Raw genomic sequence first — 21,340 nt, 5'->3', positions numbered from 1 at the left:
GACTATGAAGTGGTATCTCTAGTATTCCCCTGATGCTTAATGATGTTGGACATCTTTTCCTATGTAAATTGGTGGAACGTTAATGTGTATATTTTCTTTGGAGAAAGGTCAGATCTTTTGCCCATATTTATTTATTTTTTTAAAACATGTTTGTGTTTTAAAAGTTTATTTATTTTGGGACACCTGGGTGGCTCAGTTAGTTAAGTGGCTGCCTTCGCTCAGGTCATGATCCCAGGGTCCTGGGACTGAGACTGCATCGGGCTCCTTGCTCAGTGAGGAGCCTGCTTCTCTCTCTGCCTCTGCCTGCCACTCTATCTGTGTGTACTCTCTCTCTCGACAAATAAATAAAATCTTTAAAAAAATTAAGTAGTATCTACACCAAACGTGGCTCAAACTCACAACCCCAAGATCAAAAGTTGCCTGCTCTTCTGCCTGAGCCAACCAGGCACCCCTCCTTTGCCCATTTAAAAATCTTATTTGGGTTCCTGGAGGGCACAGTGGGTTAAGTCTCTGCCTTCCGCGCAGGTCATGATCTCAGGGTCCTGGGATCTAGCCCCTCATGGAGCCCCACATCCGGCTCTCTGCTCAGCAGGGAGCCTGCTTCCCCCTCTCCCTCTGCCTGCCTCTCTGCCTACTTGTGATCTCTCTCTCTGTCAAATAAATAAAATCTTTTAAAATTTTATTTATTTTTATTTATTTGATATACAGAGATCACAAGTAGGAGAGGCAGGCAGAGAGAGAGAGAGAGGAGGAAGCAGGCTCCCTGCCGAGCAGAGAGCCTGATGCGGGGCTTGATCCCAGGACCCTGAGATCATGACCCGAGCCGAAGGCAGAGGCTTTAACCCGCTGAGCCACCCAGGCGCCCCTATTTATTTTTTTAAAGTGGGCTCTATGTCGGATGTGAGGCTTGAACTCACGACCTCAAGATTAAGAGTTGCGTGCTCGGGCGCCTGGGTGGCTCAGTGGGTTAAGCCTCTGCTAACAGCTCAGGTCATGATCTCAGGGTCCTGGGATCAAGCCCGCATCGGGCTCCCTGCTCAGCAGGGAGCCTGCTTCCTCCTCTCTCTCTCTCTCTGCCTGCCTCTCTGCCTACTTGTGATCTCTCTCTGTCAAATAAATAAATAAAATCTTTAAAAAAAAAAAAAAGAGTTGCGTGCTCTAGCGACTGAGCCTGCCCGTTGCCACACCTTTGCCCATTTTTAAATTGGAGTATTTTTTAAATTACTAAATTGGAAGATACAGTGAAAATACATGAAGAGGGGGAATAATAAAATCTATCAGTTGGTGTCAGCTAAGCAAAAAGGAGAAAATAAATACTTATCCCTACTTTACGGATGAGGTAATGTAATGCCCAATAATGCCAGCGAGTGGCACAGCTAAGATTCAAGCTAAGTTTGATTCCAAAAGGACAGTTCTTAGGCTTAATCAAGAATGACCAGTGCTTCCCTGAGCTCTTCTAGCTTAGCTTCCTGCTCCTAATTCTCTTAAACTATTATGATCTCTCTTCAAATTCTCCTGGGGCCAGCCCTGCGCTCCCCGCCGAACTTCTTCGGAGGCGCCGGAAGATGGCGCTGAGGCACCCGCGGGCCACTCTGTCCGGCGTGCGCTTGTCTGTGGTGCCAGTGGGCAGGCGTTGCTGCTGCGCTTCCGGGCGTCGTTCAAGGTGAGCCAGGGTCTTCGAGAATCTACTCGCTCTTCCTACTGGTCACTCCCCTTTTCCAAAGGGACCCATCCCCCGCAGCTCGGAGCCTAGTGTTCTAAGTACCGAAGCCGGGCGCCCAGGAGAAGTCCGGGTAGCCACCAGATGAAGCAGAGTCGTCTGGACGTGTGGGTCCCGGCGAGGCCCAACAGGCTCTAGACCCTGTGACTCTGGTTTGCTTCGCGGGGTAGGTTGCGACTCCGGTCTCCTGGCTCTCCTGGCCATCCGGAAGCGGAGCGTGACTCCTCCCCTTCGTCCTCTTGGTACCCACCAGGCGGCGCCGTCAATCCCGCCCGGATTGCCCTGTGGCTGCAAGCCCGGGCCACCCCAGGGGTTTTGAGATTGGCAAGGAGAGAGGTGAAGAACTGAGCTATCAGAGAGCTTTCTACCACTAGGAATAAGTTTCCCTCGTGGACTGTGCGTTTCATCGTTAGAATCTCTTGGAGTACATGTGCAAAGCCCTAGCTCCACCCCCAAAGATGCTGATTAAGTAGATCTGGGGTGGGGCCTGGAAATCAGCATTTTAAACAACTGCTCCAGGTTGATGCCCATAGTCTGCGGATCTCATCTTTGGAAACACTGATATAACTGATGGAGAGGAACATTGCATTGGGTTGGCTATGGGGCTGTTTATCTTCGGGAGGGCTTCCAAGAGGAAGTGATTTTAGCTGTGCTTTGTATTGAGGGACCAGAATATACATTACCCTACAGTGATGAATATCTTCCCCGCTACCAGCAGGATGCAGAAGATCTCAGTGCTGCTCTTCCTGGCCTGGGTCTGCTTCCTCTTCTACGCCGGCATTGCTCTCTTCACCAGTGGCTTCCTGCTCACCCGTTTGGAACTCACCAACCATAGCAGCTGCCAAGAGCCCCCAGGCCCTGGGTCCCTGCCATGGGGGAGCCAAGGGAAGCCTGGGGCCTGCTGGATGGCTTCTCGATTCTCTCGGCTTGTGTTGGTGCTGATAGATGCTCTGCGATTTGACTTTGCCCATCCCCAGCGCTCCCACGGTCCTGGAGAGCCTCCTGTCTCTCTGCCCTTCCTGGGCAAATTGGACTCCTTGCAGAGGATCCTGGAGATTCAGCCCCACCATGCCAGGCTCTACCAATCTAAGGCTGATCCCCCCACCACCACCATGCAGCGCCTGAAGGCCCTCACCACAGGCTCACTGCCTACCTTTATCGATGCTGGCAGTAACTTTGCCAGCTATGCCATAGTGGAAGACAATCTCATTAAGCAGCTCGCCAGTGCGGGTTAGTTTGGGCCCCTTTGGAAGCCAGAATACCTTACCATATTTTCTCTTTAGAGGTCAGAGAGCCAGAACTTTGGGTGCTCAGCTGCATGCTAGACTATGCTGTGCAAGGACAGGGGAAGAGAAAGACCAGAGCCCTGCATGCAGCAAGTGCAGGTGTGGGGCTTTTTTGTTCTGGAGTTTCTAATCAGCATGGAGTGTTGGTTTTACTTTTGGGGAACTTTCAGTAAGAGGCAGTAGAGCAATGAAGAGGAGATGATGTGAGTCTGATATTCTCACAAGTGTGGAGGAGAGTGCAGAGGGTCCATACCTTGTCCACTCACTGACTTGGAAAAAGCAGCATATACCCAGGAAAAACAGAGTAGCAAAAATAGCCAGGAATTGAGAACTAGCAGAGCCTTTTGTAGAAACAAGGAGTGAGAAGTCTGGTTATTGGGGAAAGTATGGTTATCGGGGAAAGTATGGTTATCAGGGAAAGCTTTGTGGCAGAAAATTTTAGGCCTTGAAGGATAAAGAGTTGCTGGATGAAATTGCTGGTTGAGATTTCTGAAACATCTATAAAGGGCCTCCTCTTCTCTTTCCCTCTGCCTTGACTCTTGCCTAGGTTGTGACCCACTCTCATGTCCCTGCAGGAAGGCGTGTGGTCTTCATGGGAGATGATACCTGGAAAGATCTTTTTCCTGGAGCTTTCTCCCAAGCTTTCTTCTTCCCATCCTTCAATGTCAGAGACCTGCACACAGTGGACAATGGCATCCTGGAACACCTGTATCCAACCAGTGAGCATGGGGCCAGAGGCAGGCCTAAGACTGGGAGCTGGGGAGGGCTACTTCAGGTCACAAATTCTGAGCTTCCCGTGGGTGCAGTGGCCTGGGATTGTGTCCCTTCACATAGTGTCAGAGCCTGGCTGGGGTTGAGGAGTGGGCCTTAGTCCCCTGTGCTTAGTGTTTTTCCTTTCACAGTGGACAGTGGTAAATGGGATATGCTGATTGCTCACTTCCTGGGTGTGGATCACTGTGGCCACAAGTATGGCCCTCACCACCCTGAAATGGCCAAGAAACTTAGCCAAATGGACCAGGTGATCCAGTGAGTGTGGGATATTGGCTGGGGGAATGGGATTGTGTCTGAGAATCTTAGGATATATTGACCCAAGAGAAAAAGTCTTTATCTTGGAGCCTCTTTCCTTGCTGAATTCTGTCTTTTCTAGGCATTTTTCTGAAGCTAGGGGCATCATCCATCTTGAGTAACTCAGCATGTGGCTTTGGGCAGTAGGGTCATGACTGAAGAGGTATCTCTTTGCTAAATGTCTAGGCCCTCCTAATGGAAATTATGGTGGGGGAGAATGGGTCTCCTAGGAAAATCTTTATCCATTCCTACCTCCTGATGTATTTCTTGGCCCTCAGGGGACTTGTGGAGCGTCTGGAGAATGACACACTGCTGGTCGTGATTGGGGACCATGGGATGACCATGACTGGGGACCATGGAGGAGACAGTGAGCTGGAGATCTCTGCTGCACTTTTTCTGTACAGTCCCAAAGCCCTCTTTCCTGGTGCCCCCCCAGAGGTGAGGCCTGAAGTGTTCTTTGGTCTCTTGGTATTCAATTGAATCATGATCACAGCATTCTTGTGGCTCTCTCCATTTTTGGCCCTCAAATTCATGACTCTGGGCATCCCCCACTCATTTCCTACTGAGGTCCCTATGTCTTCCATCCCAAATCCTGACCTCAGCTCTGTGGTGAACCCATTGGCCCCTCTCCTTTTCCTCTAGGAGCCAGAGATAGTTCCTCAAATCAGCCTTGTGCCTACACTGGCCCTGCTGCTGGGTCTGCCCATTCCGTTTGGGAACATTGGGGAGGTGATGGCTGAGCTGTTCTCAGAGGTTGAAGACTCCCAGCCTCACTCCTCTGCTCTGGCCCAAGCCTCAGCTCTCCATCTCAATGCCCAGCAGGTAAGTGATGGACTAGGGTGGGCATAGGAGAAGCATAATGATCACTTGTTGTCATTTGTTCAGTCTTAATCCCACCTTCCATAGCCATGTCCTCCTTCCCTCCCTTCCCCCCTGTCCCAGACAGAGTTCAGGTCCCTGATTTCCAGATACCCCTTTTGATAACACCTATCTTTGCCTCTGTCCTGGTTGATATCTCTGATGTCTTCCCTTGGTCTCTGACCATTTTTGCCAGGTATCCCGATTTCTTCACGCCTACTCAGCTGCTTCTCAGGACCTTCAAATTACAGAGCTTCATCGGCTGCAGAACCTTTTCTCCAATGCCTCTGCTGACTACCAGCGGCTTCTGCAGAGCCCCCAGGGGGCTGAGGCAGCACTACAGACTGTGATTACTGAGCTGCAGCAGTTCCTGCGGGGAGTTCGGGCCATGTGCATTCAGTCTTGGGCTCGTTTCTCTCTGGGTCGCATGGCCGGGGGTGCTGCTCTCATGGCCGCTGCCTGCTTTCTTTGTCTGCTGGTATCCCAGTGGGTGACATACCCAGGCTTCTGCTTCCGCCCCTTCCTCCTAATACCCATGGCCTGTGGTCTGGTTGGTACCATAGTGTGTGCTGGACTCCTGACAACTACTGGGCTGAAGCTGGATCCAGTGGTCCTAGGGGCTATGGCTGCAGTGGGCTCACTCCTGCCTTTTCTGTGGAAAGCGTGGGCTGGCTGGGGGTCCAAGAGGCCCCTGGCAGCCCTACTTCCCATCCCTGGGCCTGTCCTGTTATTCCTGCTCATTCGCTTTGCTGCTTTCTTCTCTGATAGCTTTGTTGTAGCTGAGGCGAGGGCCACCCCCTTCCTTTTGGGCTCCCTCATCTTGCTCCTGATTGCCCAGCTTCACTGGGAGGGCAAGTTGCTCTCACCTAAGCTGCTCACAATGCCCCGCCTTTGCTTTCCGGCCTCCACGGGCCCGCCCCGGCACAGTGGCACTTATGCCCTGGGACTTGGAGTAGGGTTGCTTTTATGTATAAGGCTAGCTGGGCTTTTTCATCGCTGCCCTGAAGAGACTCCTGCTTGCCGTTCCTCTCCCTGGCTGAGTCCCTTGGCATCCATGGTGGGTGGTCGAGCCAAGAATTTGTGGTATGGAGCTTGTGTGGGGGCTTTGGTAGCCCTGTTAGCTGTCGTGCGCCTGTGGCTTCACCGCTATAGTAATCTCAAGAGTCCTGAGCCCTCTGTGCTCTTTGTGCGCTGGGGGCTGCCCCTAATGGTACTGGGCACTGCTGCCTACTGGGCGCTGGCGTCAGGGGCAGATGAAGCACCCCCACGTCTCCGGGCCTTGGTTGCTGGGGCATCAGTTGTGCTGCCTAGGGCTGTGGCCGCGTTGGCCGCTTCAGGGCTCATGCTGCTGCTCTGGAGGCCCGTGACAGTGCTAGTAAAGGCTACGACAGGGACCCCAAGGACCAGGACTGTCCTCACTCCCTTCTCAGGCCCCCCCACTTCTCAGGCTGACTTGGATTACGTGGTACCTCAGATCTACCGACACATGCAGGAGGAGTTCCGGGGCCGGCTAGAGAGGACCAGATCTCGGGGTCCCCTGACTGTGGCGGCCTATCAGTTGGGGAGTGTCTACTCAGCTGCTATGGTCATGGCACTCACCCTCTTGGCCTTCCCACTTCTGCTATTGCATGCAGAGCGTGTTAGCCTGGTGTTCCTGCTTCTGTTTCTGCAGAGCTTCCTTCTCCTGCATCTGCTTGCTGCTGGGATACCCATCACCACCCCTGGTAAATACGTTTCTCAGCCCTTATTCATCCAAGGACAGTAGTGATGTGACTTCGACCTCGCTTGTTTTCAGGGAGGTGTTGCTCCTCAGATTCTTCACAAAGTTGGGATGGTCTTCCTGGTGTAGCCAAGCTAACTGATCCCTGCCACTGGCTCTCAGCAAGGTTCATGAAGGAGGGAGACAGGAGTACTCCAAGACTCATTTCTTAGTGGAAATGCTGCACCTTCATGGAGTTCATTTCCTGATTTTCCAGTAATGGGAGTGGGGAATTACAAGTGTGTAATGTCGTAGTGAGCTGTGTGTATATGAGAGAGAGAGAGAGATGGACCACAGTTCAGATTAGAGAAATGGAAGCTTAGTGCCAAAGAGAGAATTAGAATAGCAGAGTGTTGCATGTAAGGAGGCCGGGGTGAGGGGCATGTATGTGTGTAGCACCGAAGCAGTAGGAGGATCTGACCGCCAGGCAGTAGGCTATGGATTAGGGAATGGGATGTGACTATGAAGAGGTTTCTGTCTTCCCCCAGGTCCTTTTACTGTGCCATGGCAGGCAGTCTCTGCTTGGGCCCTCATGGCCACGCAGACCTTCTACTCCATGGGCCACCAGCCTGTCTTTCCAGCCATTCATTGGCACGCAGCCTTCGTGGGATTCCCAGAGGGTCATGGCTCCTCCACCTGGCTGCCTGCTCTGCTGGTGGGAGCCAACACCTTTGCCTCCCATCTCCTCTTTGCAGGTACTTCATTCCTCCGTTGCTTCCATTGTTTACCCTGACTTTCTGGAGAGAAAGGAGACCCCTGAATTTGAGTGGGGAGAGGTTATTTCGTTCGATCTTTGGGCACCCCTTGGCCAGCGCTCCCTGGAGCCTTAGTCAGCTAGGGTGGTTGGGGGCCGGGGTGGCCTGGTTCCTAGGGCCTCCACTGATTCTAGTCCTGCCTTCCCCCTGAGGCAGTAGGTTGCCCATTGCTTCTGCTCTGGCCCTTCCTCTGTGAGAGTCAAGGGCCCCGGAAGAGGTGGCAGTCCCTAGGGAATGAAGCTGAAGCCAGAGTCAGGCCTGAGGAGGAAGAAGAGCCACTGATGGAGATGCGGCTCCGGGATGCACCTCATCACTTCAATGCAGCGCTGCTGCAGCTGGGCCTCAAGTACCTCTTTGTCCTCGGTATTCAGGTGGGTGCAGAGAAAGAGCACGGAGTTAGTGACCTTTTCTCATGCCTGTACATCACATTCTTTCATACTTTGCTGAAACCCCGGGGGAGAGCCTGGTCCGAAGTACAGATAAGCAAAATGGTTGCCTAAGGCTGTGACCTCAAGGGGCTGGCTGTATTGAGACTTGAACTTGGGTCTCCTTAATCCTAGCCTTGGATTGTTTCCTCTCTATAAGCTAGATCTGGACCCTGCTGATTGCATTTGGAGATTCCTCCATTAGTGGACAGACAGGAAAAACTAAGGTGATGGCCAGGATTCTTTCCCAGACTATGTCACGGGTCTTCCTTCCCTTCAGAGGCAGAAGGTGTGACTGACATCTTCCTCCCAATCTGGGAGGCAGAGCCTGAGTGTGATCAGCACAGATGGATAGTGCTTGCCCAAGGTCACACAGTGAGTCATGGTAAGGCCAGGAAAAGACTTAAGTTTAAGTGTCCTGACTCCTAACCCAGGTTTTTTTCTACTGACATGCACTACTTTCCTACTCCTCCCAATCCTCACAGGGGCAACTCTCCCTTTGACCTGTTTCCTCCTCCCCAAGTAACTTGACCTTTCCTGTCCTCCCTAGATTCTGGCCTGTGCCTTGGCAGCCTCCATCCTCCGCAGGCATCTCATGGTCTGGAAGGTGTTTGCCCCCAAGTGAGTGGATTTGCTTGAGAAGTATTGGTGTTGGGGAGGGTGAAGCCTGGAGGAAAGAATGAACATTAGGGTGGGCAGGTTTTGTCTCATCAGGGAAAAGGCTCTAGACCTACTCTCAGTGTCCCCTGAGAATTCTCCACTTTTCTTTACAGGTTCATTTTTGAAGCTGTGGGCTTTATTGTGAGCAGCGTGGGACTTTTCCTGGGCATAGCTTTGGTGATGCGAGTGGATGGTGCTGTGAGCTCCTGGTTCAGGCAGCTAGTTCTGGCCCAGCAGAGATAGCCTAGGCGGCTAATGCTGGCTTGTGGCCACAGGCAGAGCTGGAGAACAGTCTAGCCTGGCCTATATAGGTGCTGGATCATCTGCAAGAGAGGCTTTGCTACACTTTTTACCACCATGCAGCCAGGAGCTACTGACACCTGGGACTTCATTATTTTATAATTCAAAATCATAGTGGGGCCTGCTCCCTAACTCTTGCTTTGGAGGGTGGCCTCCAAAGAAGAATAAAATAATAATGTAAATATGTGTGTCTGAGAGGTGGCGGAGCCCCCATTGTCCTACAGGGACTAGGGCGATGGTCACTCTCCCCTTCCATGAGGCACAGATAACATCGGCCATCTTATGCAGACCTGCCTACACCTGAAAACCTTTGGGAAGTGTTTGAAAGTGTCTGAATTCACTTCCCTTACTTCCTCCTGAATCATTCCTGTTATCCCACCTGCCATTTTTCTTTGCCATGTAACATATTTTATTAAATTCTTATCCTTTGGCTGATAGCAGAGACTGCTGGAAAGACAAGCCCAGGTATCATGGAGTACACAGACTCATTGTCTAAAACCCCAAACGGTGCTGTATTCCCTCCTCTATTGGGTTCTTTCACTCCGGAACACCCTTTGTCCTTCACTTCTAGGACAAAGTGGCCTAGGAGGCCACCCTAGGTTTCCAACCTTTGCTATCATTTATCAGACCTAAGGCCCTTCTTACATAGCATTTCATCTTGTCCCATTAGATTATTCCAGACTTGAAACCAAAATTATAAGTTTAAAGCATGACTCTTCTGCTCTCCATCCATCTCACTACTGTGTCACATTGAAGTGCTGGCATGAAATTCTCATGGAAATGTGCATCAAAGGAGGGTGGGGGGAAGCTCTGAAGAGAAGGGTCAGGCCTGCTATTTGATGTTCAAGAATGCCCAGGACAGGAGGAGATGAAACAATTGAAAAAAGAACAGATGTAAAATTGTGGAATAGCACTTCTCCTTGGCGGAAAGAAGACAAGCTGCTTAGCAGTGATTGTGAAGGAAAGGCGTTCACTGCTGTGGTAGCTAAAGAAAGAGATGGAATTATTAATGGCTAATAGTCTGTAGTGCTACATAGGTCAAACAGAAAGATGATAAGAAATGTATACTATTTCAGGCAGTTAGAGGATAGGACATTGGTAACCCTGGCAAGAATACGCTAAAAAGGTGAGAGAAGTTAGGCCCCAGCTAAGACTAAAAGATGAATTAGAAAAAAGTCCCTTTGCTTTTCTCTGTCTCATGGACACCATTCCCAAGCATCATTTAATAAGCACACAGTACCTCTGTGAGAAGAAAAGACCCTATTCCATCCCTAGCACCAATGGGAAGGATTTCAAGACTCCAGTTCCTCAGCTTCTAGTCAGTTTCCACCTCGTCCTTTTTTTTTTTTTTCCCTTGGCAGGGAGCCTCCTTTCCTGAAGCCTGAAGCCTAAAGCCTAAGGAAAGAATGCTGATCTGCCAACCATCAACTATTTCCTTTTCTTCTGATCTAACTTCAAGATCCTTTTGCAGAAAGATATATGGTTAAAAATTCTTTTTATTTTTTAAGATTTTATTTATTTATTTGACAGAGATCACAAGTAGGCAGAGAGGCAGGCAGAGAGAGAGGAGGGGAAGCAGGCTCCCTGCTGAGCAGAGAGCCCGATTTGGGGCTCGAACCCAGGATCCTGGGATCATGACCTGAGCCAAAAGCAGAGGCTTTAACCCACTGAGCCACCCAGGTGCCCCTATGGTTAAAAATTCTTATCCCTGCCTCCTAGTTGACATCAAAACACCCATTCCACACTAACTCACTGTTTTTCTAAAGAGCTTTATTGAGGTACAATTCATATAAAATCTGGCCATTTAAAGTGCACAATTCAATAACTTTCGGTATATTCACAGAGTTGTACAACTCACCAGAGTCAATTTCAGAACATTATCATCACCCCCAAAAGAAACTGGATACATTTTCCTATCACCCTCCAACCCTCCCCTCCTCCATCCCTAAACTTAGGCAACCATTAATCTCCTTTCTGACTGTATTTTCTATTCTGGACATTTTGTATAAATGGAATCCTACAATATGTGCCCTTTTCTGTCTGGCTTCTCACTGAGCCTAATGTTTTCAAGGTTCATCCATGTTGCTTCATGTATCAGTATTTCATTTCTTTTTTATGGCCAAATAATGTTCCATTGCAGGGATATATAACATTTTGTTTATCCATTCATTCATTGATGGCCATTTGGGTTCTTAACACCTTTCAGTTTTTACAAATAATGCTGCTTTGAACATCCATGTAAAAGTTTTGTTTGGATGTATGTTCTCATTTCTTTTTGGTTTATACCTCATGGTTAATTGTGGAATTGCTAGGTCATATGGTACATCTATGTTTAATTTTTTGAGGAACTGCCAGTTTGTTTTCCAAGGCGCCGTACCACGTAATACTCTCATCATTAGTGCATAAGGGTGCCAATTTTTGCACATCCATGCCTTATAATTACTTACTTTTGATTCTAACCATCCTAGTGGGTGTGAAGTGGTATCTCATGATTTTGGTTTGCATGCCCTTTATGACTAAAGATAATGAGCATTTTTCTTGTGCTTGTTGGAGAACTGTTCATTCAGAGTCTTTCTCTGTTTATTAATTGAGTTTTCTTCTAATTTTTGATTTATAAGCATTGTTTATATATTCTAGGTATACATACATTGTCAGATATATGATTTGCAAATATTTTGTTCATTCTCTTGAGTTGTCCTTTCATTTTTTTTTTAAGATTTATTTATTTGAGAGAGTGTGTGTGCAAGTGTAGGGAGGGGTAGAGGGAGAGAGAAAATCTTCATCAGACACACTGAGCATGGAGCCCAAGGCAGTGCTTAATCCTAGGACCCTGAGATCATGACCTGAGCTGAAACCAAGAGCTGGACGCTTAACTGACTGAGCCATCCAGGCGTCCCTCTTCTTTTTTTTTTAGGTAGACTCCACTGCTGAGTTGGGGCTTGAATTCTTTTGATGCTGAGATCAAGAGACCCATGCTCTACTGACTGAGCCAACTGCCCTAGTCTTTTCATTTTCTTGATAGTGTTCATCTTCTTGATCGTCTTTGCAGTACAAAATTTTAAAATTTTGATGAAGTTCAGTTCATCCTATTTTTCTTTTGTTGCTTGTGCATTTGGTGTTCATATGTAAGAAACCTTGTTTAATGCCACAATTTGGTTTTAGAAAAAAAAATTTTTAAACATTTTATTTATTTGACAGACAGAGATCACAAGTAGGCAGAGAGGCAGGCAGAGAGAGAGAGGTAGGGAAGCAGGCTCCCTGCTGAGCAGAAAGCCTGATGCAGAGCTCAATCCCAGTGTCCTGGGATCCTGACCTGAGCCAAAGGCAGAGGATTTAACTCACTGAGCCACCCAGGTGCCCCTAGTTTTAGAAAATTTTTATCACTCCTACAAAGTCCCTATACTTTGTTTACAACTGATTCTCAGTTTCACTGTAGGTCACTGATCTGTTTTCTGTTTTTCTAAATTTGTCTTTTCTGAACATTTCATACGAATGGGGTTATCAAATACGTGGTCTTTAATTTTTATTTATTTGACAGACAGAGATCACAAGTAGGCAGAGAGGCAGGCAAAGAAAGAGAGGGGGAAGCAAGCTCCTTGCTGAGCAGAGAGCCCAATGTGGGGCTTGATCCCTGGACCCTGGGATCATGACCTGAGCCAAAGGCAGAGGCTTAACCCACTGAGCCACCCAGGCACCCCAATGACTTAGAATTTTTTAAGGTTCAACCATGTTGAAGCATGTATCAGTTTTTGCCTCTTTATTGCTGAGTCATAGTCCATTGTATGGCTATGATCTGCTAATGGACATTTGGATTTGTTTCTTTAGCTATTAAGAATATTTTTGGAGCTGTTGTGAGCATTTGCATACCATTCTTGGTGTAGACATGTTTTTATTTTTGAGAGGTTTCCCTAGAATAGAATTTTTGGGATATATGATAAGCTTATGATTTACTTTTTAAGAAACTGTCAAACTTTTTTCCAAGGTACTATAACATTTTATATTCCCACTATGTGTAAGAGTTCTAGTTTTTCCACATCCTCACTAACATTTGGTATCACCTGTGTTTTTTTAATTAATTAATTAATTTATTTATTTTAAGTAGGCTCCACACCTAATGTGGAGCTAGAACTCAAAACTGTGAGATCAAGAGTCACACGCCCTACAGACTGAGCCAGTCAGGTACCCCTGGCATTATCTGCATTTTAAGAATTGTAACCATTCTGTGTGTGTCCATGTGTCATGGTATTTTATGGTTTTATTATTTTTTAATTTTTTAATTTTTAATTTTTTAAAGATTTTTTTAAAAGATTTTATTCTTTTAAGTAATTTCTGCACCCAACGTGGGGCTTGAACTTGCAACCCCAAGATCAAGAGTCACACACTGAGCCAGCCAGGTTATCTTGTGGTTTTAATTTGCATTTCCCTGATGGCTAATCATTTTTTAATATGGTGCTTAGCCATTCATTTTTTCCCATAAAATTCCTTCATGTTTTCCTGTTCATCTTAAAATGGTTTAGATTCTTTTCATTATTGAGCTTTGAGAGTTCCATATTGTGGATACTGGTCAGTTCTAAGATTATAAAGTAGGTAATAATCGGAAAATAATTTCTCCATTTTTGACTTTGAATTTTATTTCTTTCTTTTTTAAGATTTTATTTACTTGACAGAGATCACAAGTAGGCAGAAAGGCAGGCAGAGAGAGAGGAAGGGAAGCAGGCGCCCTACTGAGGAGCCTGATGCGGAGCTCGATCGCAGGACGCTGGGATCATGACCTGAGCTGAAGGCAGAGGCTTTAACCCACTGAGCCACCCAGCCACCTCTAATTTTCTTGCCTTTGTAGCAAAAGTTCTTAATGAAGTTCAGCTTACCTATATTGAGTTGGTTTTATCTGTGGTAAGGATCACAGTTTTGCTTTGTTTTTGCGTACTGATAGCAGTTCTCTTGGGTCTCATTTGTTGAAAGGGACAGGTACTTTTGAGCAGAGCGGGTTGTGCAAGCCGTTCCGCCACCAGTCGCCCTGCATAGGGTTGAGCAGAATGCGGTAGCGTGCTGGTGCTCCCTGGTGAGCAAAGAAAGGATAGGCGGATTACCAAGGGCCTTGGCCTGGTCTCAGTTCGTTTTTGGAGATACTTTGTGCCTCGGCTTTTTTTTGTGGCGACTCCGCGCGGTACTACAATTCCCAGCATGCACTGCGCGGGCCTGCTCTCTGCGGGGGCAAACTAGACAGACCTGGAAGTGTGGTTGCGAGAGAAGGGCTGGGACACGGTTTCTAGTACTGATATCGATTTCTCAGCGTTTTGGCCTGCGCGAAGGACTAGCAAGCCGAACCCTGAGAAGTACCACTTCCCCGCTCAGACACGTTCCCTCCCTCGGGTCCGCCGTAGCCTCCCTCAAGGATCGCTACCCGACTCGTTTCTTCCTCGAGTTTCCCGCCGGCACTAACCCTTGAAGAGGACCAACCGCAGCCGAGAGTTTTGCCGACCGGGCCAACCAGAGGCGAGATGGAAGAGGCGGGGGTGGGAGCCGCCACAGTGTGCAGGAGAGAGTCCGTTTCTCCGGTAAAGGGCGAGTCGCTCCTGCTGGGGCCCGGAGGGGAGCAAAGGAGCTGCGGGGGGTTGCGGAAGCGGAAGGACCCCTCCCCGCTCCGTTGGGGACCGCGGCGGGGCCGGGCTTACCTTTCAGCGGTCCCCTCCAGATGTCCAACCCCAGCCTCGGCCACCATGTCGTACCAGACCCCTCTGGGCACCTCAGTGCCACACGCCAGCTGCCTAGACCTGTGGAGGGAAAAGAATGACCAGCTAGTTCGACAGGCCAAGGTAACACGGTTGCTGGGACCCTCGCTTACCAGAAAGGGGGTTTCCGGTGGATTTACCGCAGCTGATGGGGAGGGATTGAGTTTGGCTTCCCCCATCAGGAGCCAGAAATGACTGGAGAATGTCATCCCTTGCCACTGTTGCAAGGGGAGAAATAAGGATTGATCCTCAATGATACCTCATCCCACATCTGTTAGGTGGCTCAGGACTCGGGTCTGTCTCTGAGGCGACAGCAGTTGGCTCAAGATGCACTGGAAGGGTTCAGGGGACTCCTCCATAGTCTGCGGGGTAAGTAGGATACTCCTCAGAATAGTCAGTTACCTTCCCCCAGCTAGAGACCACTTCCTGTTCTGCATTTCTGGAACTGAGAAAATTCCTCAGGGGGCAGGGGATCCTATTTAAGTCACAGACAGGACTGGAGTGGAATTCACTTTGGTGCAGGTGAATCTCTTTGCCCCGTCACTCGCCCTTTCCAAACTGTGCAAATGGCCATTTTGGTTGGGGTGAGGTGATCTTTGGGTTTGGATCTTATTTGGGGAATCCTTCTGCAGGGAGTGGTCTGTGAGATCAATTTGTGTTCCTCCAGGGCTCCCTGCAGCTGTTCCTGTTCTCCCCTTGGAATTGACTGTTACCTGCAATTTCATTACCCTGAGGGCGAGCCTGGCCCAGGGTTTCCCTGAGGACCAGGCACAGGATATCCAACAGGGCCTGGAGAGAGGTGAGGGCCAGAGATTGCTTTCCATTTCCCTGCCAGACTGTCTGGGTTTAAGTACTTGCAAAGGGGATATCAGGAGCAATAAAATTTGTCACTTCCATGGAGAGAGTTGCTATTCTCTTATCCTCCAGGTGCTCCTCAGACCAGGAGCACTTTTGTGACCTTTGGGCTCCTGTAGGAAGAGAAAAGGAGAGATGAGGTCCCAACCTCAGCGGTATGTGTGTCCTCTACAGTGCTGGAGACCCAGAAGCAGTTGGGGCCCAGACTGGAATGTGGGCTCAGGGGGCTGTGGGACTCCGTTCTCCATTATTCCACCCTTCTCCTGGAGGTGCTCCCTGCCCTTCACCACCTGGCTGGCCTGCAGGCTGCTGTCTGGCTAAGCACTGACTGTTTGGGGGACTTGACCTTCTTGCTGCAGACCTTGAATGGCAACCAGGTAATTTGGGAAGTAACCTGGATCTAAGGGTCTCTTCCTATCTCTCACCTGTCTCAGTGGCAGTAGCATCATTTTGTGCTGGAAAGGCTGCTGGGTTGGTGGTTAGAAGACCTGGATTCTCTCTGGGACTCTTGGTGACATTGCTCTGGTTGGTCTTTCACTGGGGGGATTCTCTTGAGTGGTGGTTTGTTTTTAATATTTATTTATTTGTTTTGAGAGAAAGAGAGAGGGAGTACATGCATGGGGTAGGGCATAGGGAGAGGGAGAAAATCTCAAACAGACTCAAGCGTAGAGCTGGATGTGGGGCTCGACCTTACAACCCTGAGATCATAATCTGAGCCAAAATCAAGAATCTTACACTTAACCAACCCAGCCACCCAGGTGTCTCTTGAGTGTTTTTTAAATTGCTTAATGATCTTGGATAGGGTTAGGGCTTTTATTGACCTTGCTGAAGTCATCTCCCAGCTTCAGTCTTCTCATCAATAACCCACACATGGTTCTTGCCCTGAGTCCTCTGGGCTCATACTGAATGAGAAGGCTCACTAGAACAGATCATCAATGCCCCAAGGTTTTCTTCCTCCCTTTATCCTCGCCCCATAGCTATCTATATCTTAAAACCGAGGGAATAAGAATCAGGAGGACCCTTGGTTTCAAGGTCCAGTCAGGATAGACTGAGAGAGGAGAGGAGAGGTGGTTTATAGGCTTAGAGCCTCTGATCACCCTTCTTTCCTCAGAGTGAGGCCTCTGAGAATCTGCTGCTGCTTCTGAAAACTTGGAGTCCCCCAGCTGAGGAGTCAGATGCTCCATTGACCCTGCAGGATGCCCGGGGCTTAAGGGATATCCTTCTTACAGCTTCTGCCTATCGCCAAGGTCAGCTAGCAGTCCTACTCATCCCTTCCTCCCCACTCCGTGTCTTAAGGGGTCCTTTGGCTCAAACCTTCCCTGTCATGTTCCATTCAGCCCAGTGGAGCTTCTCTGTACTTCTTGTTACCTATCATTCCCCTGCTTCCTTAAGTTTAAACCCTGAATTGACCTTAGGCCTCCAGGAGCTGATCACAGGAAGCCTGCCCAGGGCACTGAGCAGCCTGCAAGAAGCAGCCTCAGGTCTATGCCCACGGCCTGTGTTGGTCCAGGTGTACACGGCTCTGGGAACCTGTCTCCGTAAAATGGTAAAGACAGTCCTAGGGTGGGTTGGGGAAATTATGGGTGTTATAGACTGCTTTCTGCTTCATGAGGGTAGCTGAGGCTTGTGTCCTCTCAACCTTCTAGGGCAATCCACAAAGAGCTCTGCTGTACTTGGCTGCAGCCCTGAAAGGGGGAGCAACATGTGGTCCCCCGCTTCTGGAGGCCTCTAGGCTGTATCGGCAACTGGGGAACACAGCAGCAGAGCTGGAGAGTCTGGAGCTGTTGGTTGAGGTAAGGGACTGAAGACACAGGGATTGCTGAAGTGTTTGTGTTAGGGAGACTAATTAAATTGTAAATAGAAGGAAATAGGGCTCCCAAAGATTAAAGATATACTTTTTTCTTTTTGTCCCTTTTAGGCCTTGAATGTCACTCATAGTTTTGAAGCCCCTCAGCTTCTCATTGAAGTAGATTTACTACTCCCCAGACCTCACCCAGCCTCACCCCTTCATTGTGGCACACAGAGCCAAGCCAAGCACTTGCTAGCAAGCCGATGTTTACAGGTGGGAAGGTGAGGTTCCACTGCAAGGCTCATCTGAGCTCCTTTTCCCATTTCTGATGCCTTCCCTGGGGTGTGATTCTGCTTCTGTTCTTGCACGTCAGCTGTGTGGACAAGTCAGTGGTAGGACATAGGTTTCCACTCCTCGACCTTCTGCCTTATTGCTGGACCTGAACTTAAGACTCTTCACCCAGACACTAAGCTCCTGTATCTTTAAAACTCTGAAATCAATCGCTTCTTGGCCTTTTGGCTAAGATCAAGTGTAAAACCCTGAAATCTCCTCCCAAATCCATTCTGTAAGGAGGGTAGCTCCATACTGAGCTTGGATTGGAGCCCCAAGCTCCCACTCTCCCTACTCCCCAGGGACCTTGAGCATCCTTTCGTTAGTTTAGAGCCCTTGGAGGACCCTGCTAAGGACCTAAGGTGAAGCTCATAGGCTATGACTTCTCAGGGCAGAGGATGCTGCAGAGCATTATTTGGACCTACTGGCTCTGGTGCTGGATGGCTCGGAATCAAAGGTGGGTATGTCTTCAAGATTCTCTGTAATGGAGTGAGAGGGTTGGAGTCTCCTCTGGAGTAGAATAGGACTGCTGTTTTCTCTTTCTTCTGCTACTCTGTCTGTCCAAGCTGGAAGGCCAGACCAGGAAGGCTCTTGAGCAAAAGGTCTGGGGTAGCAAGCAATGGGTGGTCTCTGTGGTACCAGAGCCTGGTGAAGAGGTTGGGGATGGTGACTAATGTCTCTTTAAGACACTGTGTCCTCTTCCCACCCCAGTTCTTCCCCCCGCCTTCCCCTCTAGGGCCTTGTATGCCTGAGGTGTTCTTAGAGGCAGCTGTAGCACTGATCCAGGCTGGCCGAGCCCAGGATGCCTTGACTGTATGTGAGGAGCTACTTAGCCGCACGTCATCTCTGCTTCCCAAGATGCCCCAGATGAGGGAAGATGCCAGAAAAGGAACCAAAGAGTCACCACACTGCCCATCCTGGGTCTCTGCAACCTACCTGCTTCAGGGTCAAGCCTGGGTGCAGCTGGGGGCCCCAAAAGAGGCAATTAGTGAATTTAGCCGGTGAGCTCAGGAAGCCAACCAGAATCCTAGGGGAAGTGTGGAGGGATAATTTGCTTATTGGGACCCAAGTAAGCTCCATTCTTACCGACTCCCCCTAGAGTTTCTGAAGTTGACTCTTCCTCACCCCTATTCTGTGTCCCACTTCAGGTGCCTTGAGCTGCTTTTCCGGACCACACCTAAGGATGAAGAACAAGGTGATCTAGACTCTCAATTTTCCTCTTCCCTCCTGGAAGGGGAGGGTTGGTGAATGTGTTGCCTTTCCTTGCGTCCTAGCCTACCTTTTTAAAAAAAGGTCGGGGCGGGGGGGGTACTCCAGACATAAGAAGAGAAGGAGGAGTACTTGGGATTCTGTAGTACTACGTGCCTGTGTAGCAGGGACACACTTTTTGACTTCGGGGTGGTCCCCAGGGCCTGCTTCCAATGGTGAGAAGGGGTGTATATCAGATGTGGCACTACAACAGCTTCGGGCAGCTGCCCTGATTAGTCGTGGACTTCAGTGGGTGGCCATTGGCCAAGATACCAAAGCCCTACAGGACTTCCTCCTCAGTGTGCAAATGTGCCCAGGTATGTATATTTGCATGATATCAGCTAGGCCCAGATGTACAAGGACAGAGAGGGCCATCGGGAGGTACTTGGGGATCAGTGGAAGAGTGATGTTCCCAGATAGAAGGGGATGAATGGGGTTGTACCGTATATACCTAGGGATATACCCTGGCTTGAAGACCTTTGCAAGTGTGTGTGAAGGCTCTCTGGAGTTCCTCAGTCTTTCCAGTGTCCTCAGACACAAAGACCACAACTATGCTCAGAGTATGCTGGGGAGAAGCAGAGTCAGCTGAGCCCTTTTTCTTGGGCAGGCAGTACCCAGGAGTAGGAATGGTTGGGAATGGAACCTCCTGGTTCCATGTGTGACTATAGAAAAGATCCTTTCCTGCTCTAAGCCTCAGTTTCTCCTTTTATAAAATGCTTAAGGCTGTGTCAGGTTCTAAGCCTTTCTACTTTGGGGTGGGGCTACAGGTAATCAAGATGCTTCCTTTCACCTGCTTCAGACTCTGAGGAGGATGGATCGGAGGGATGAGGCCACTGCTCTCTGGTGGAGGCTAAAGGCCCAAACAGAGTTGCCACAGGAGAATGCTGCATGGTGAGGCTGAGGCCTGCGGGGTTGGGGCTGAGGGAAGTTGGCTTCCTGGAGTCCTTGAGTCTGTTGGGGGTGGTAATGAATGAAAGGGATGGAGTGGCTGCCTATCCTTCACCCTCAGACGTCACTTTTTGCTCTCCAGGTCTCTCCCCCTGTACCTAGAAACCTATCTGGACTGGATTCATTCCCCTGACCGTGAAACCCTTCTTGAGGAGTTTCAGACATCTCTGCCGGAGGCTCGTGATCTGTAGCTGCCACATTTTAAAGAGCCTGAGCTGGGGCTCCAGTGGCCTATTTCTCCATGGGGAGGGCTTTCTGCTTTACCATTCTTAAGGAGTGTGGGTGAAATGGATCATTCCTGTATAAGTCTGGCATTGGAGAAGTTGGTAGGAGTCCTGCAAAATTTGGCCTAGTTACTGTCATTCTGGTTCCTTTGCCACCAAAAAGCCATTAACTTTGCTTATGATGCCTTTTTTCCTATATTCCTGTTAATTGTGTTGAGTAAAATGCATATTTATCTCTTGTTTGCCTACTACATATACTTGAGTGGGAAGGCTCACAGCTGTCTGATTCAGTTGAGTGCTGGTTATCTAAGATGCCCTCTCTCAACATCATCTACCTTATGAGATTGAGTTCTGGGTAGAAGAAAGGGCCACAGGAATCCTTGCAGTGGCTTTGGTTCTTTCTGTTGCCTAAAAGTCAGAGTCCCAAAGCCCAGAATCCTGTGCAAGGTCACAGAATGAGTGGAGCTGGGTCTGGAAGGTGGTCTGGGCAGACCTCTCAGGACAAGGGCAAACATTTGGTTCTTAGAGGGGAGGGACAAGCAGACCTCCGAGTCTCTAAGTGACTCCCTACCCCTATCCCAAATTCTAGAAATTTGGGATTTGACAGTCTCAGTCAACCCTGCCTGTGTGGATAGGAGGTGAAGGGTGAATTAATATAATCAGCATGATACCAAATCTGTTTATTGAATTTAGTCAGGGCTAGCTGGCATTTGGGGCCCAAGGACTTCAAGTCTCAGCATGCAGTTTTCTTGCTGCTTTGGGTTCTATTGAATCTACTGAGTTCCGTGGTTGCCTTTAGACTCCTTTTTGGACTTGAGTGCCCTCCCTCCTCTAGCCATTAATATAAATACCCAGTGGTAAGAGGAAGCATGTACCTCCAAGCTCTGAGGAACTGTAAAGCCTATGGGATTAGGGTTACCAGAGGGTGCCACAAGAATAGGGTGGAGTGGATTAAAAGGTGGGGTGCTAGTCAAAGGGTTCAGAGTAGGCATGGCTCCAGCCGGCATTTTGAAGAAGCCAGGAGAAGGTTTAGGGTGGATCCTCAGGTTTGGGAAGAAAATGGTGTGTAGGTTATCACTGCAACAGGACTAGACTAATACAAGGGTTCAGTCCATTGTGCCAGGTTCTTCAGCAGGGTAAGATCAGGAACCAATGAACTAGAGCCAAGTGGGAGAGTCCGCCTCCCAGGGATTAAAGGCTCTTTTATTCGCCCGTCGATCTGGCCCCATCCTTTTCGTTGATTGGTCGCAAATTCCAATCCGTCGAGGAAGCGTAGCGCTGCGGCCAATTGACGTGGCGTTACTAGGCGTGTTGCATCCCTGAGGCGGGAGCCGGGCCGCAAGCGAATTTCCTGATTGGCTCTGGTCGGCGGGTTGCTGGGGAGAG

General features: G+C 49.1%; 2 protein-coding genes across 12 annotated transcripts; both read left to right on the top strand.

Moving 5' to 3' along the window:
* Positions 1–1,573: 1,573 nt before the first annotated feature.
* On the top strand, positions 1,574–9,294 carry PIGO (phosphatidylinositol glycan anchor biosynthesis class O). Of its 9 annotated transcripts, none has more exons than XM_032860467.1 (11): positions 1,574–1,663; positions 2,439–2,950; positions 3,582–3,725; positions 3,909–4,032; positions 4,350–4,509; positions 4,714–4,893; positions 6,602–6,653; positions 7,177–7,383; positions 7,600–7,814; positions 8,419–8,489; positions 8,642–9,294. In XM_032860467.1, the coding sequence occupies exons 2-11, from the start codon at positions 2,440–2,442 to the stop codon at positions 8,769–8,771; spliced, it is 1,794 nt and encodes a 597-aa protein (XP_032716358.1). In that variant the 5' UTR covers positions 1,574–1,663; position 2,439; the 3' UTR covers positions 8,772–9,294. The 9 variants fall into 9 exon arrangements, with proteins under 9 accessions (XP_032716358.1, XP_032716350.1, XP_032716355.1 ...); XM_032860459.1 differs by having other exon boundaries at positions 5,126–6,653; XM_032860461.1 differs by having other exon boundaries at positions 1,618–1,886; positions 5,126–6,653.
* Positions 9,295–14,200: 4,906 nt separating this feature from the next.
* FANCG (FA complementation group G) lies at positions 14,201–21,331 on the top strand. 3 transcript variants are annotated; one of them, XM_032860457.1, is made up of 15 exons: positions 14,201–14,324; positions 14,524–14,644; positions 14,839–14,929; positions 15,228–15,359; positions 15,590–15,792; positions 16,527–16,662; positions 16,831–16,961; positions 17,062–17,208; positions 17,334–17,485; positions 17,925–17,991; positions 18,246–18,535; positions 18,683–18,729; positions 18,944–19,099; positions 19,550–19,673; positions 19,813–21,331. In XM_032860457.1, exons 2-15 carry the CDS (start codon positions 14,549–14,551, stop codon positions 19,919–19,921), a joined length of 1,881 nt encoding a protein of 626 aa, XP_032716348.1. In that variant the 5' UTR covers positions 14,201–14,324; positions 14,524–14,548; the 3' UTR covers positions 19,922–21,331. The 3 variants fall into 3 exon arrangements, 2 of the variants coding, with proteins under 2 accessions (XP_032716348.1, XP_032716347.1); XR_004383028.1 differs by having other exon boundaries at positions 14,201–14,644; positions 19,582–19,673; positions 19,813–19,930; XM_032860456.1 differs by having other exon boundaries at positions 14,201–14,644.
* The last annotated feature ends 9 nt before the right edge of the window (positions 21,332–21,340 follow it).

The sequence above is a fragment of the Lontra canadensis genome, unplaced genomic scaffold, assembly GCF_010015895.1.
Source record: "Lontra canadensis isolate GAN:19392208 unplaced genomic scaffold, GSC_riverotter_1.0 scaffold19, whole genome shotgun sequence".
In the NCBI taxonomy this organism is placed as follows: Eukaryota; Metazoa; Chordata; class Mammalia; order Carnivora; family Mustelidae; genus Lontra; species Lontra canadensis.
Note: the sequence above shows the minus strand (reverse complement) of the source record. Positions and strands in the feature narration are given on the sequence as shown.

Bases quoted from the DNA above. Each gene is read 5' to 3' on its own strand.
- FANCG (XM_032860456.1), top strand. From the start codon at position 14,330: ATGGAAGAGGCGGGGGTGGGAGCCGCCACAGTGTGCAGGAGAGAGTCC. The intron at 14,645-14,838 runs GTAACACGGTTG...CACATCTGTTAG, and splicing joins AGCTAGTTCGACAGGCCAAG to GTGGCTCAGGACTCGGGTCT. The intron at 15,360-15,589 runs GTGAGGGCCAGA...TGTCCTCTACAG, and splicing joins CCAACAGGGCCTGGAGAGAG to TGCTGGAGACCCAGAAGCAG.
- PIGO (XM_032860460.1), top strand. From the start codon at position 2,413: ATGAATATCTTCCCCGCTACCAGCAGGATGCAGAAGATCTCAGTGCTG. The intron at 4,033-4,349 runs GTGAGTGTGGGA...CTTGGCCCTCAG, and splicing joins CAAATGGACCAGGTGATCCA to GGGACTTGTGGAGCGTCTGG. The intron at 4,894-5,125 runs GTAAGTGATGGA...CATTTTTGCCAG, and splicing joins TCCATCTCAATGCCCAGCAG to GTATCCCGATTTCTTCACGC.